This window comes from Dermacentor silvarum, chromosome 7 (assembly GCF_013339745.2).
Source record: "Dermacentor silvarum isolate Dsil-2018 chromosome 7, BIME_Dsil_1.4, whole genome shotgun sequence".
In the NCBI taxonomy this organism is placed as follows: Eukaryota; Metazoa; Arthropoda; class Arachnida; order Ixodida; family Ixodidae; genus Dermacentor; species Dermacentor silvarum.
In genome coordinates this window covers 142,991,411-143,007,409 of record NC_051160.1, presented here as the reverse complement: position 1 = coordinate 143,007,409, position 15,999 = coordinate 142,991,411, and the positions used below count along the sequence as shown (strand labels likewise).

Sequence of the window (15,999 nt, the reverse complement as noted above, 5' to 3'; positions counted from 1 at the left end):
TGTGCCGTGAATTCTTCTTCCCCGCCGTAAACAGCGCGCGCGGAGCTGTCACCGTGGGCGCTGTCGATTATGCTTGCATCGTATTTTCATCGTGTTCCGCGCAAGTTCTCGCGAAGTTGTAGACGATCAATTCCCACACATCGCGGGGCCTTTTCGGTTCATCTTTCTCTAGTGGTATCCCTTTTCACATCGCTCGCGTATATGCGGCGATATAATTTTTCTGCAGATATATAGCGAAGGCGTCGCAGCTAGCCCACGTTCGCTCCGTCTATCCGTCGTATGCTTGGGTGGCAGCTCGAAACTGCCGTTGATGTTAAAGGAATGCACTGAGATGAGTAGTGGCCACGCGTATATTAGGTTAATTATTGCTCTCATTATAAAGCTTTTCGATGGTCACAGGTGGCGTGCATTTTCATGCGCCAGCCGCAGCTCCAGCTCCTTCAGCACAGGAGCTGAATTGAAAGGAGCACTATCAACCGAAACAAACTTTCTGAAATCGAATTCAAGCATGTCGATCGGCATGAAATTTTACGCGTAATGACGTACCCGCTTTTTCGTGTCTTGTCAAATGACTTCAAATGTCGCCGGTGGCCGACCTCCTCGAGGCATCCCCGAGCGATCGCTTTTTCGCAATTATTTACGTGCGATTTTACGTCTTGGCATCGGGCTCGTCGAAGGCCGTTTGTCACGCTGTGCAAATTGAGATGCCCAGTCGCGCGAAATCTCGCAAAAGTGATGGTTTTCCCGAACACAGCTGTATATTTTCACGGTGGCAACGCAGAAACGGGCCGACTACGCCGCGCGCGCACGCCGACGCCGGTCGCTGCCATGTTGGTAGCTTGTTTACATTTATCCCGCGGCCAGCGCTGTCCCGGCGTTCGATTTTGCAAACTTCGGGCAGCTCCGGGTTGACTTGGGATCCCAGCTCACGTGACTTCCTATCACAACCGGAACTAGGTGGCTGCCAGCGGGCTGCCAGAACTCCGAAAATCGAAGAAGCCACCGAGTGAGTAGTGAGGTAGAAGTGGTCGCGCTGTGTTTGCAAACCTCCGGCGTAACAGCGGACCCGCACGAGATTGTGGTGAGAATCACCGACGCATTCCGGGACCCATCGATCGTGGAGGCAAAGTGCTCGTGCACTGCTGGATTGTCGCAAAAGTGCAAGCACATCTCAGCTGTTTTGATCCACTGTTATAGGTAAGTCTTCCGTGACTCAGTCACTACATCGACGCGCATGGGAACGAAAAGCAAGCCCGCTGCTTGCACAGCTTTTGAAGCAGGGCCGGGATAATGTAACTGACTCTGGTCCTGTTCTATTCCTTCGCCGCGACCGACGCCAAAGGTGCTGTTTCCAAATAGTTGTCAGGGCTAGGAATAGAATCGAGGAAAAAAGTGGGTTACATTACACCAACACAGCTCAGTTTTTCAAACATAGAAGCCAGGGAAAAAACGAATGTCCTTACATACTGAGCGTGTGGCAAGGAATATAAACGCGAGCTTTGCACTTTGTCATGCAGCCTAGTTTAGCATGCTTTCCGAGGGTGTGGTTAAGCTCTCTTCCTAGTTTTGCGTTCCTGAAACTTTTATTTTCTATTTTAAATTCAAGATAAGCTCACGATGACTGCTGCTTCGCTTAGGCGTAGTTACTGCAGTAGGTCGTTCACTGTTTCTGTCGTAGAAAGAAGCGCGAAAAAGAAATTGAACGACCTGCTTTTAATAAGAACAAACCTATGCAAACCAGGTGCAGGTTTGACTTGTGGTGCATGACCTGATCGTAACTGATTACTGACTGCCTCATGTGCCACCACAATTGGCTGCTATGTAAACTAATGAAAGGGGAAAATCTGTTTCTGTGTAAACTAGTGCTGACTCACCTCTTGCGCGAACCTGAACTGATTTTGCATGTTCCTCTGTTGTGTCCTGCATTTTAAGGCTATGTTCGCCTCCCAACTGTTTATTTCCTTCAGACGCGAATATCAAATCATTGCTTCAATGTTTACTCATTTTCAAATGAATGTGGCGCTTACTTCCCAGCGAAACAATTCTAGCCTGGTAAGCGAACATTTAGACCCAGCTTATTCCATTTCTGTAAATACGAAATCAGTGGGGTTTTTTTGTTTTTTTTTTCACGAACAGGAGCTGCACTCATGGTTGAAAACAGGAGTGGAAATCACTGATGAGCTAGGAGCATGGTTACATTTGGAAAGACGAGTGTTCACATACTTTGTGAAGAGCAACTTGTTCCAAGTTTTCATCGTGTAACTATGTATTACTTGGTGCATTGATGCAGCATATGGCACCAATGATCTTTTGCAGAGTTCTTGTTCTGAGCTATGTTGTGTGTTTTTTTATTTTGTTATCACAGCCCATAGAAATCAAAAGCAAGTCACATACGTAAATGTATATTTTGCAATTCAAGGGGTTATTAACACATGTATGGTCATTGGTACAATTGAGAGCAATCTTTCTAAATGGTGTTTTTGGGCACTAGATAAGACACACAGAAGAAAAAAATGCGCAATCATCACTGCACAGCAGGTTTTCTACTGATCTAGAATGTTATGCTGATGAACTAGTTGACTACGACTTGTGTATCTCAGTTATGTTTTGTGCAACAAAAACCTCTTCCAGATCAGGCCTTGGGTCCCTGCCACCACTTAGCTGTACAGATGTGGCGTGTGCATGGGGCACAAAAAAGAAACTTGTGCAAAATATGTATGCACCTGCACCCATCCGAACATATTGCCATGTGAAGCTGCCTGTCCCTCCTCCACAAGTTCCAGTGACTGATGCCACGCATATGCTGCAGATCCTCCAAAACAGTGCTCCAAGTTCTGCTATTGCAGTATTCAAGTAAGAGTGCACCAGTAACGCATTTGTGAACCGAACTCTTCTCTACTGAATGATACACTGTAGCTGATGTTTTTCACATGTAAAGTGTAACTAAGATAGCAGCCACACCTTAGTGCGAAATTTTATTTCTGCATGTTTTACATATCTGCTTCTTTATGAAATTCAAAGAGCCTGCAGCAGTGCAAGCACTTGTAAAGTCATAGAAAAGGAACCAGCCAATAAAGCACATCATCCTCAGAACAGCCAAATTGTAGTAGTGGCTGTAGTGTCCTGCTGCTGAGCATGAGTTCACAGCTTTGATTCAGAATGTGGCAGTCAGATTTTAATGGAGGTGAAATGCGAAACCCAGTGTTAGTTAGGCTCATGTTAAAAATCACAGGTAGTCGAAATGAAACTTTGGGCAACAGCACAGACGACCACAAGAAGGGAGACACGTACACACAAGCGCTGTCGTACAGCGCTTGTGTGTACGTGCCTCCCTTCTTGTGGTCGTCTGTTTGCGCTGTTGCCCAAAGTTTCAAGATGTACCAACTCGCCCAAAAAGAAGTATTGATGAAGTCGAAATGAATTGTGAGCCGTGCACTACAGTGTCTTGTATGGCCTGGGTGTTGCTTTGCGAGCTGAAACACAGTGAATTAATCCAAACTACTTGCAAAGACCACTCGTAACATTGAGTAGGCGCACAATGGCCGCTGTAGCTTTTCTTTTTTTTTTTAATGGGGAGAGCCATCGTATAGTAGCACCAACCAAAAGCTGTAGCGTAAACAATAATTAACAGAAGAAATTTATTTTGATGTGGAACAATGACAAGATGGCAAGCTTGATTAGCCACCTGCTTGTCCATGCTCTATTCATTGTTTTGTTGAAAAGAGGTATCTTAATTGCTTCTCATGTATGTCGGATTGGTCTCGAATGTTTATATTTTACCCAAAAGTGATTTGTGCTTGTAAAACTTGGGTGATAACCAAAGTGACAAAAATAAATCAAATTTTCCTCTCTGCATAGTGAAGGCTGGGCAATGCAATTTTCGGTGCTATAAAAATACTCGTGCGAGACATGAAATGCCCAGAGGTGTTGTTCAGGTTCATTTCTGCCTCACACAGCTACTTTTTTTTTTTGCTGTAAATGCAGCTGCTGAACCACTGACCACATTCATTTACACATAAGGGTCCACCATAAAATTTTGAAGTGATTGATAGCGTTAGTAATTTATGAAATAAGCTTTTGCAGGGATAGCTGATGACAGCCTTTTTTTGTACGCCACATCATTACTGTTATGAAGTAACTGCTATCCCCTTGCATGAGCTGCACAGGAGTGAGTGAATGCATTGTTCATACAAAAATCCTGACAAGTTGGTGCATGTCCTAAGCATGATTTTTGTAGGTTTTATAATGACGCAACATTACGGCTCACCACAAAATATAATAAATCTGAGGGTTTGTTCAAAACCAGTAGAGCCAAGTAATGCAATCTGGCTCTCTTTAGCTCATATGACAAGAGCAGGTTGTGTCCTCCACCCCTTTTCTCACAACATAAAGTTCAGCAGCCTTGTAACATTTACAAGGAGGTACAGGATTCTTCCTCCACAGGACCAGTGAATTTGAATGAACTTGATGCAATTCTTTTTTCCTTCTGTATTCATGTGCCGAGAACCATCTATGTGACGCTGATTTAGGTTACTAAAGGAATGATTGTTCCAAGCAGTTTTATATGAAGAAACGCATTATCTGTGCAAATTTAGGAGGCAGTTGTAGCATGGTAATGATTATTTCGTTTTTGGGCGCATGATTGCTATAAGAGCCACATATGCTAGTAGGTTGATGATAAAAACTCGATTGCTGCATGTTGTTTTATTGTTGCCACTACCATATTCTTTATTGCTATGCAGAAAACGCAGAAGAGGGCAAAACAGCTCCACAACAGAGTCTCGGACCAAGAATGGTGAGTTCTGCTGGTGTCATGTGTTACCATGCAGTCGAAGTTTCACGTTTAATTGTGCATGTCCTGTGCACTGGGGCATGCTCCTACACCATTGTTTAAGAACTGAAGTGTCTACAGCTTAACTAAAATTCAAAGTATCTTGCTGACTGGAAAACTTTCACATATGAATAAATTTATCATTTCAGATTAAATTGTGGATAATACAGAGGAAAATTACTCTGTGTTATGTTATTAGGTCCAACAGAAACTACTATACTGTAAATGTATAACAGACTGCCATTCTTCATTGCTTGTTTGTCACCACCAGTGTGGACACTGGCCCACATTGGTGTATTTCACTCCACAGAAAGCCAGACATTCCTTTCCTGGAAGAGTCTTCACACCTTAAATGGCCCCTAAACCACCCAGAGGTAGAAATTTAGTTCTGGTGTTGCAGTTGTGCACGAGTCTACAACGAACATGTAGCTGTGAGAATATTTCAAAATGGTGCCGTAACAGCGGAGTTACACGCGTTTGATGATCAAAACATGGCCCTCGCTCATTTCGCTCTTTCCTTCGCTACTCTCCTCACTGAATGCTCCTCCAAATGTCACGTGACATACGTCATCGCCAACGCGCTGTCCATTTCCAGTTAAGGCACGTCCATGCTAGCGGCAAATACACCGACGGCGAACCGGCCTCCATGCCGTAGACCGTCTGCCGCGCGAGAAGTGTCCAAAGTAGACAGCAGTTCGGCCGGTGCACCGCCTGCAGCACGATCAATGGCCCAATCGACGACCGTGAAGCTGCGAGCCTCCGCCACCGGCGACAAAAACATTGGCTACAGCTCAGCTACAGTGACTAGAAGTTCAGTTGCAGTGCACGGCTACCGACGGAAGACGACCAGCTCGGCTCTGATCGCATCGCAGCCGACACTAATATCAGCATATTTTTCTTCTTTGTGTACAATTATTGTGAAGAGTGATAACAGCGATAAGAAAATATTGCGGTTTGTGACCGTCGGTAATTCATTTCGAAGCGCCGTCCGCTTTAGCTTTGAAGGGAACCAGAAAAGGCCTAGCAACAATATCGGCGCTGTCGGGCGATCGGTGGCGGTGAGGCTGCCGCACAAATGAGTCCCGGTCTCATCCTCTCTACGTACGGCAAGGAAATCTCGCCATTCGCGAGCAATACCGCTGTCGAATGGCGACTCACGAATGGCAAACGCCAAGCGGCGAGTTACCGTTCCGGTAATGTGGACGGACCTTATCCGCGACTCAGCGCTTCTCGGCTACCCGCTGTTGCTTCTGTGCCAGCCCGTGCTCATGCGAAGCGTGTCGCTATGGACCCTGTGTTGCGCGCACGTCTAGAAAGGCCAACACTGTCGCACTCTGTTCGCGAAGCTAATCAGACCGCTAAGCACGACTGTGTTGGGACGAGAGCGATTTGGCACTTGCGTTGCGGGCTGTAATTACCGATTCACAACGGCGCATAAGCAAGCAACACGGCGAGGAAGAGCAGGGAGCGTGCGTACCTGCCAGCAGACAAACCGGAAGTCGTAGGTTCTTGTTCTACCAATGGGCATCGTCGACCTGGTTGACATAACCAGATGCACCCTGCTGACATCGTGACGACCACTGGGGATACCGGAATGGCCAAGAGAGGAGGACGGCATTATTTTTTTTATTTTGTGGCGTGCCCGCGGCGCGCAGCGCTGCAGCGTTTGGCGTCGTTGATCGTGGTGGCATTTTGAACTCGATGCGCGTGTTTACTTGAAATGTTCAAAAAATATCTGAGGTGATTTAGGGGCCCTTTAATGCGAAGTGCAGACCGTGCTCACAGCTAATTAAGTATATATCCTTTGAGAATGCACGAAAGGCTAAAAATTGCAAAGCAGCAAAAAGGAAGATGACAGCAGACTACACAGCATTTTGGCATTCTACTTTTGAAAACATCTTTTTTCTGTATGACATGCTTTAGTTTTTAGAGGCCACCCATCTGCAGCTCTCCCCGCAATAACAGGATGCATTATTTGCTAAAACTACACATAGCCTACGTGAGAGGGCATACAATTGCAGCAGTTGCACTTGGACACTGTTGGGGCAAGTAAACAAGTCGGCATCTCATGACATTGAAAATCTTTTTTCTTCTGGGCCTAAATGAGAAGGTGGCAACAACTTTCAATACCGAGCTCACTAATCTAGAAATAGTGTCTCCCTCACCAGTGTAGGCTCTCCGCTAGATATAGTTGGTTATTAAGCACATGCTACTGTGAGTTTCATGCTTTTTCCGTACCATTTTCTATATTATAAAATTTGCATAAGTTGCCCTTGAATAGCTTTTTTGTGATATTCATAGCTGCAGAATTGCGATTTTGGTGCAGACTTATTGCTCTGCAGTTGCTTTCTTTCTCCTGAACTTGATGCAGGTCTGTGTTTATGTTTGCAGCTAAACAAGCCTGCCGTTCCGCCCCACTTCCCATGTTGGAAATGATGAGGGTTCAAGCAACTCAACTGAAGCAGAAGGCACCGGAAGAAGTCATGTTGCATGTGTGTGAACTATATGGTGGAGAGCGTGCTAGGAGTGAGATTGAATCCTTGACACGGGGACAGTCGAATTCTCCAGAATGGCACAGATATCGAAAGGGCCTGGTAACTGCGAGCATTGCTCATGCTTGTATGACTCGCGCGAAGACTTTTCTTCGTTCGAAAGGTGCGGCCAACATTGATCCATTTCTTATGCTTATTTTAAGAAGCAGAACTATTACAACACCAGCAATGCATGTTGGGATTACGAAGGAAAGTGCAGCGCGTGCTGCTTACAAAACATGGCAAGAGGCACTGGGGCACACACTGGAAGTGCGCCAGAGAGGGCTCGTTTTGTTCGAGGAGTTTCCCTTCATAGGCTGTTCCCCCGACGGCGTTGCAAGTTTTTCGTGCAAATGCTGCGAGGGCAAGGAAGTCCTCTTGGAGATTAAATGCCCAACAAAGCTCGACAACTCTTTCAAGAACTACGACACCTTAGAGCCTAAGTTGGAGTATTTAACACAAGTTAATGTACAAATGGCTGTGTGTCATGTAAAAGAGGCCCATTTTTTTGTTTATTGTAGTGACATTTCTTTTTGTTGTGCTGTAGTGAACTACAACAGCGGTGCCTTTGATGATTTCAAGGATTCAATCATTAGCATATATAAAGAAAGAGTGATATCGGAGCTTCTCTTGAGGCTAAGCCACTGATATCGTACTTGCTGGCACAGGCTGCCGATAAATTTTAAAGGGACTGTCAACCAATTTTAATGTTACTTTTTTTTTCTTCTACTTCTCCCAAGTGTGACAGGGAAGCTTTTGCCGACATGACTTCGTTTCCTATGGCTCATACGTTATCGTTTCACAAGTTGTGCACGAGCAACTGTGTGATATCAGTGGCGACTCAGGCAGAACTCGTGAAACCAACTTTTCTTTATGCTGTCTTTGTGCCCTTTATAAAGGGGCCCTGAAACTGGCATGCTGCATCATATAGATAACACGACCACCACAAGCCCTGTATAGCTCCAGACGCCCATCTTGCGTTTAGAGAGTGCCACACATGCCAAAACCACAAGTAGCAATGCGAGAATAAAAAAAAAGAAATAGAACTTAAGCAGGGCCTTGCCCCCTTGCCATGCACCATATACCTTCCAGCGCACTAGTGGAGACGAAAGGAGAAAGCAATGCATCGGTGCGATAACTACTAATTCCACTTACACTTCAAGGATTTGAAAAATTTTTGCGGCAGATTAGTCAGGCGATGTCCTTTAGTAGAGAGGTCACTATGATCAGTCGGAAAAGTGTTTCAGTGCCCCTTTAAGTGCTTAAATTTTGTGAATGTTAAATTTTTATATGTCACTTTCCATTTATTGATATGTTTATAGTAAAGACAGCTCTATCTGCTCTCTGGAGGTCAATAATTAGCATTCACTGAAGTTTAGTCTGCACAAATGTCTCCCCATCTTGTATTACTGGTGGTTTAGTTATGTTTCCCAGGACAGCCATTTGCATTGTATTCAAGATATTAGGAAGAAGCATAAATTATGGTACATATACCAGCTGGGGTCATTTGAATGAAACCATTTTTTCAGGGTACTCTACTCTGGTGGCCAAACTTTCCAAATATTCATTGTATGCAGGTTTGACACTGTTCCATGTTACTTCTCATGTTCTGTTCGGCAAGATAAACAAACCCTCATATGCTAAAAGGTGCAACAAAAATGGGCTTGAGTAAAATGTATGAGGCAAACACCTTGACACTGAGTACAGTATGTGTGGTTTATTTTATGAAAAATGCAAGTAAGGCAAGGGACAACAAACAGCCATTGAAAAATAACCACAACTCTATGCACACAGATCATAAGTGAACTGCAAATATCTTGCAATACCATAAGACGAAAACTTGCATTAGAATGTAAATCAGCACTTCAATGAAGAATACAAGTTGCAAAAGAATGTGCATTGATAATCTGCAAAAAGTGTGTTGAAGTTGAAGTCTGCGGGTTTGGCCAATGCAAACAAGCACAGCATGTAGATCACATGGTAACAATCGTGTCTGAAAAGTATGAAACGGCTGAGGGGCATAAAAAATTCTGCATTTCCAAACAGAAGACTGCATGCCCTTACTCAAGGCTGCCACGCTTTGACGGAGCCAAGGTCATGCACAAAAGCCTCTATGCAAGACAGGCTACTTGCAATGTCGCCAGCCATGGCACATGACTTCTGTTAAATCATCTAATGCCGAATATGCAACGCTGCCACTGGAATTGTGAAGAAATTTTTTTAAATGTGGGGTTCGACACGTTCACGTGACATGGTATTAGTATTGGTATTGGACAAAGCAGGGAAAGAACACTTGCGCACCCTAGTTGAGGCAGAGAGAAAATGTCTGCTGGCAGTAATGCTTGCTTCCTGGCAGCATGGTAACAGGTCAGGTTCTTCCATTCCTAAGATGTGGCAAATTTCCTCCTAGAAATGGCTTCAGGTACTCAGTTTACAGAAAACAAGGCTGTCCAAGTGACATCGGGTAAATTAATTTGAAATTTTTCGAAAAAAAAAGGCTTTCTAGACGGTGTATAACTACCAGTGCATAACCAAAATTTGCAATGGGGCCTGGTGAGGGGCCCTTACGATGCCATGCACAATTAAGATTTCTTAACATAAAAAAAGGTAAACAGAGGCAACATAGCAACACATGTTAAGTTCAAATGGGCTGCAACAATACACGACTGTGGAGATGTAAAAAAAAGCAAACAAAACATTAGAACAGGCTATAATAAGGAAGTACACAATGGAAACAAGGAATATAAAAAAAATTGTTGGAGGGGAATTGATGTGCCAAAAGTGAAGCCAGACCATCATTTTAGAAGGGGCACTATAAAAGAATAGTTTGCACTAAAGGAAAAGAAGTGCTTCCCTCACACTTCCCACTAGTTTAAAGGGTGTGAAACACCAAATTTTTAGGCTATAAAAAGCATACTGTAGGCTTCCTCGGTATGCAAGAAGACTCAATATGAAGAGTTGGACACAGAAAATGTTTAAAATATATTTTCATTTGCTTCCAAAGAGTGCCTAAATTGACACGGACGTCACTGTGTTGGAAGCATAATGAAGCATTGCGCTGCTGAGCACGAGATCGCGGGATCGAATCCCGGCTGCGGTGGCTGCATTTCGATGGAGGCGCAATGCAAAAACGCCCGTGTGCTTGCGTTGTAGTGCACGTTAAAGAACTCCAGGTGGTCAAAATTAATCTGGAGCCACAGAACAAGCTTCCTAGACAGTGACGTCACTGTCCAACTCTGCGCCCACAAATCAAAACTGAAAATCGTTCACATAAATAATGTGATATTAAATTATTTACTGAGAATATAAGAATATTGAGTGGTGTATCATGCTTCCTGGAGCAAAAGAAATGTTTGAAACAAAAGTGCAATCCAGAAATTTGATGCCTGAACCCCATTAACGTGACTTATTTTGCCATACAGAGACTGGCTGACGTGTACTTTAGTGTTACCAATTTTAAGATGAAGCCAAGTGCCACAAGTTGCAGTCTTGGTAAATTGGTTCAGAAATACTGTAATCAATACTCAGAGGAAGATAATACTTCTGACAGGAACAACATGCTTTTAGTGTCTAATTAGCCACGCAATTACATTACCAGAACCAAACGACTTGATCTGTAAGAGGACACAACCCAACAAAGGTCTATTTCAGATCTAAAATAAGGCCAAGCACTGGCTTCACCTCTGCTGGTAAGGAACATGGCACTTCCACTTCTGCAAATTTTTAAACTTCCTTGCATGGAAAGCACGAACCACTTTTACGATGCAAATAATACGCTTGGCAAATGTATTGATGCAGGACTCACAGAAATCGATGTGCTGCTAAAATCGGTGACGAGAGGTTTGTGATGCCTGCAGCAATTATAACAATGTCGTCAAGTAGTCCTACCATGCTCCATGGGATTCTTGTTGACAAAACTTTGAATATTTTCATTCGCTGTATAGCACGCTCTACATGAACTCTTGCTGATGCTATCTTTTGTGTCCTAAGTGCATCACCCTTTGACATCTGCTTTTGTTTTCTGAATGGAGGCCTGATTAACTCAATTAGGTTGTCCGCACAAATGTCATCGATAAGAAAGCCACGGTCTGCCATTATGGCATCTGATATCGGGTCTAGTTGCTTGATGAGGCAGCTTTGCTCAAAAACGGCCTTGTCTGAGGTGCGGTATGTGGGCAATAAGACCACTTGGTGTAACAGTCACCATATATTTAACTGTGAAACCTTTCTTATAGAAGGAGTAGGTCTGTAATGCACACCGCAAACAGTTGGGCTGGCCAATAGGAATTTCGGTGCAATCTACAATGACACGCACATTACTGAAGTGTTTAAAGCAGACAGGCAAATGTTCAACAACATCTTCTTTTGGTGGCACAGTCACAGTTACTTTTAGAATTTTAGACATCAACTGAACAGTCTCTGCAATTATGTTGCTACATGTGGTTAGAGAACAGTTAAAAAGGTGACTCAAGAATGCAGTGGAAATATTGTGCTTCAGTTTCACCAATGTCAATGCAATTCTTTCTTTTGCACACAACTGGTGCCGTCCTGAAAGTGGATGAATTTTTGTATAGCACGTCACAAGAGCATTCAGAACATCGACTGATGGCAGGCCTGTGAATGTATTTACGTTGCTACTATTTATCGTGTCCACAAACTTCTGTGGAAAAGAACCCGATGTCACTTGGACAGCCTTGCTTTCTATAAGCCTTGTTCCTGAAGCCATTTCTAGGAGGAAATTTGCCACATCTTTTTCTTCTCTCGAGTACTTTGCCGTTAATGTCTGGGGGCCAGGTCGGCAAGCACATTCCTGTCACAAAACAAAAACAAGAGTTATAATGTCTGACATAGCTGATGCGAGATGTAGCTTCTTTTTTGTCAAAGTACTTTTTTTTCCAATAATGCATGCCAATGTGTTAAATTCAATGTTGGAAGTAGGAAAGCCAGGGGTTTTGCATCAGTTACTGTGCACCCATCACACACCACAATGCTTTCACAAAGTAAATCCAGAAAGCATGCTGCTGGCTAGGTAAAGACAGCTACCATATCACATATATATAGAAAAATTACCAAATCTGCTATGTCCATGTCACTTGTGGTGTTTACAAGGCTTTGGTCCATGCTGTTAGGGCATGGGAGATCGTCCTGCAATGTCAGGTGGAGTTTAGTCCAAGGAACCAGTGGTTAAACAATGTGTGCACAAGTTGCAGTGAATGTGCACCCATCACACACCACATGATACAATGCTTTTACGAAGTAAATCCAGAAAGCATGCCGCCGTCTAGGTAAAGACAGCTACCACAACACATATATACAAAAAGATACTACCATATTTTCTTTGTCACTCATTTCGTCCATGCTGCTGCTGTCAGGGAATGGAAGATCATCCTGCAATGTCACACAGAGTTTAGTCCCAAGGAAATAGTGGTTAAGCAATGTGTGCACAAGTTGCAGGCAGTCAATTTACCATGGTGGTCGTGTTGACAGGTCCATGGGGCAATGCCTCTGCTTCTAATGGAGAGGCAGCAGTCTGCTTGCTTGATTTATTCTGTAATGCATTAAAAAGTGTTGACATTATTTATTGCATGCTTGTAGCCATGGTGTATGTACCATAAGCATATACGTGCTGCACTATGCAGTCAAATTAACTTACTCTGGCTGACCGATCAGCACGTCGGCGAAGTCTTGCCAGTGAAAGCTCTTTCATCCGAATATCTTTGTTCTCATCATAACATGACGTCCTTGGCAGGTTTTCAGTTGGTATTGCATTTTTTTTCAGCCGCCGTCTTTGACATGCAACATCTGAAAAAATAAATGAATTGTTTATGCTTTATTGTGTCTCAATATGGGCTGCGCCCTGAATTTTTTCTTTTTACCTCAGAAGCAAGGCCACAATATTTATTAAAAAGCATTTGCAAGGAAATGAAGCACAGGTTTGAGTGTGCAGAGCTATGCAACGTTGTACACCGAATGTAGCATCTGCAAAATGTAGTTGAAAGCTGCTCATAACACAAAGTACAGTTGCAAACACCGCAACATGACCCGAGTATCTTTGCCATTGACAATTGGGGATGATTTAATAATCCAGATAATGCTAGTTTAGGTACTAATACTGCACATATATATGGGACACGTCAGTAGACGGCGGGCGCTGTAACTTTACCTCGCAACTAGCAAACGCGTGTAAAATTGACGTGGCTGGCGCGTAAGTGGCCAACTGCTGCAATGAACGTGACACGCTCGCCGTCTGTGCGAAATACCAGTGTTATATGGGCACTCTTGAGCGCGTCGGAGATTCTCAAGTGCAAGTGGCAAATTCGTATCAGTCGCACTGGGAAGTGCCCGTGTGCAGTGCGCCTGTGCTGCAAGTTCATCCGCGCCGCGCATGATATTTATTGCGCTTGAGCATACCACATACGTGCCACGTTTACACTCAACGCTTCCCGAACTTGCTAGTACATCATTCGTAAACATTTAAATTTCCGACTCCCGTATATGTTGCGCGAGACGTGCTGGGCATCAAAAGCCTCCCGAGTTACATCCACGTGTAGTCAACGAGTGCAGAGGAGCCGTTCCTCGCAGAAACCGCTGTGAAACGTCGAACATGACCTCTAATTACAGCCAATGTGGTCAACGAGTGCACAGGAGACGTTCCTCGCAGAAACCGCTGTGACAGGTCGAACCTGTGCTCGAATTTCGCGTTGCAGCTAACATATGCAGCAAATAATGCACAGCCCAATCGCAAGTCCTCGCAATGTGAAACGTGTTTACATAAGGTGCCGCAGCGACATGTATAATTAATGACCATGCACAATGGCCATGTATTCGATTCGAGTTCACAATAGTGTCTCACCTGGTAAGGAGAAATCATTCCGTGCAAAATGCCGTGAGCAAACAGTCATTGTCACCGTCACAGCCTTGCCGATGCGGAGGTTAGCGATCCACCTGGCTCTGCGGCTTCGGTCTTTCGATTCGGAGGGAAATACGTGAAAGGAAATATCGCTGTCCTTCCATCTCGCTGACACGCACTGAGGAACACAGCAGAACTGCTTGGCCGTTCGCTTTTTTTTTGCTAGGGGCTCCATTCTTCCGTCCGTGATAGCAGTCTCTACGGCACACACGGCGACTGGACCTCCATATGGCGTTTCTCCCTACCGCCGCTAGGTGTCGCATGAATTGCTGGAGTTGCGAATTTGGGACCGCTGAATAATTCGAAAATATTGAATCCATGAATTCGAATCGAAGCGAATAACGAACATTGAATTATTCAATGAAATATTCGACAATACCCTATATTCGCCCATCCCTACAGTAATTTTCCCTGATAGAGGCACAAATTCCCTGAGTTTTCCCTGAGTTTTTCCAGAATATTCAAAATCCCTGAGAATTCCCTGTTTTCCCGGTTGGTAGACACCCTGTTGTATGTTATTTTTATATCATCTTGGGCGCTAGCAGTCGAGCAGAACTAAACAGAGGAGTGGCAAATGCACCTCGGAGGTAAACTGGGAGGAAGCCCTTCGACCAACTGTCATGCAGTCGCGGGGAATGCAGTTAATTTGTGGTTAAACCCCTTGCCGCTATCAGCTCTCTGCGATGTCGCATTAGCAGGTGCGAGGAGATTAAACGCGACGTCATGACATGTCAACAAAGGAAGCCAGTGGCCTCCTTTGAGGGGCATTGCTGCGTTTTTGAGTTGTATGCGACTGCAAATGTGGAAACAGCGTAAAGTGTGCATGACGCAAAGGCACCTGAATACTGTCATGTCCTCTACCAAACGCTCATACGCATGAATAAAAAAAATATTCTCTCCACATTTGATATAACCGGGGATCATTATTGTGACAGCTTGCTCCTTCGCTTTATATGACAGATTCCGTGTTGCGGGTGCATTAATTCAGTTATTCAATATTGGAAAACGAACAATCCCCCGGAAGAACTGCTAGCAATGCTATCCCCATTGCAACGCCCTTGATTATAGAGTTAAATCATTCCTGCGTGGCTTTGTCAGTGGCCAGGACAAAACCTTGATGTTAACTCATAGTTTCTGCTCTGCATTTGATAAGATAGTAGATACAATACGCAGGGTAGAATTTCTCGGACCCGCGCGCAGCACATGCAAGCGGCAATATGATCCGCAAAAGCAGCCTCGCATACACCTGTAAGATGACCGCTGCCGCGCTACTCAAGTCCGCAAAAAAAAAGAGAAAAAATGTGTGGAGTAGTGTAAGGCTTCCTGCAAGCGAGCGAAGCCCCTAGCCTCATTAGACAGTTTTAGTTTAGCGTGGTTACCGGAATAGCGGGCGTACCGGAATAGCGGGATCGAAGTGCGCATGCGCAGAACGCTAACCGACCTATACCGTTTACCGTGCGCACGCTATTTCTCAGAGTTAACGTTACCGTGTTAGCGTGGTGTACGTAGTGTCAATGCCTCCTTTACTAGATGCCTGACGCGTCGCTCGCTTTCCCATTGGAGCGGAGGTTCCCGTAGTTCAGGGTGGTCGCGGAGAGACGGCGCTCAATGCCGACCCTACTTCCTGTTGCAGAGGAAGTGACGATTACGAGGCTGGGACGCGCTCGACCAATGGCTTGACGAGAGATCGCGGGTCCTGCCTCCGGGATCGCAACAGACGCCGCTGT

At 44.6% G+C, this 15,999-nt stretch overlaps 1 protein-coding gene and 1 pseudogene across 1 annotated transcript; one reads left to right on the top strand and one right to left on the bottom strand.

The window, feature by feature from the left end:
- The first annotated feature begins 1,006 nt into the window (after positions 1-1,006).
- On the top strand, positions 1,007-8,021 carry LOC119457358 (uncharacterized). Its single transcript, XM_049669974.1, has 4 exons — positions 1,007-1,197; positions 2,632-2,853; positions 4,743-4,795; positions 7,223-8,021. The coding sequence occupies exons 2-4, from the start codon at positions 2,714-2,716 to the stop codon at positions 8,008-8,010; spliced, it is 981 nt and encodes a 326-aa protein (XP_049525931.1). The 5' UTR covers positions 1,007-1,197; positions 2,632-2,713; the 3' UTR covers positions 8,011-8,021.
- A 3,137-nt stretch (positions 8,022-11,158) lies between these two features.
- On the bottom strand, positions 11,159-14,802 carry LOC119458504 (uncharacterized; annotated as a pseudogene).
- Positions 14,803-15,999: the final 1,197 nt, after the last annotated feature.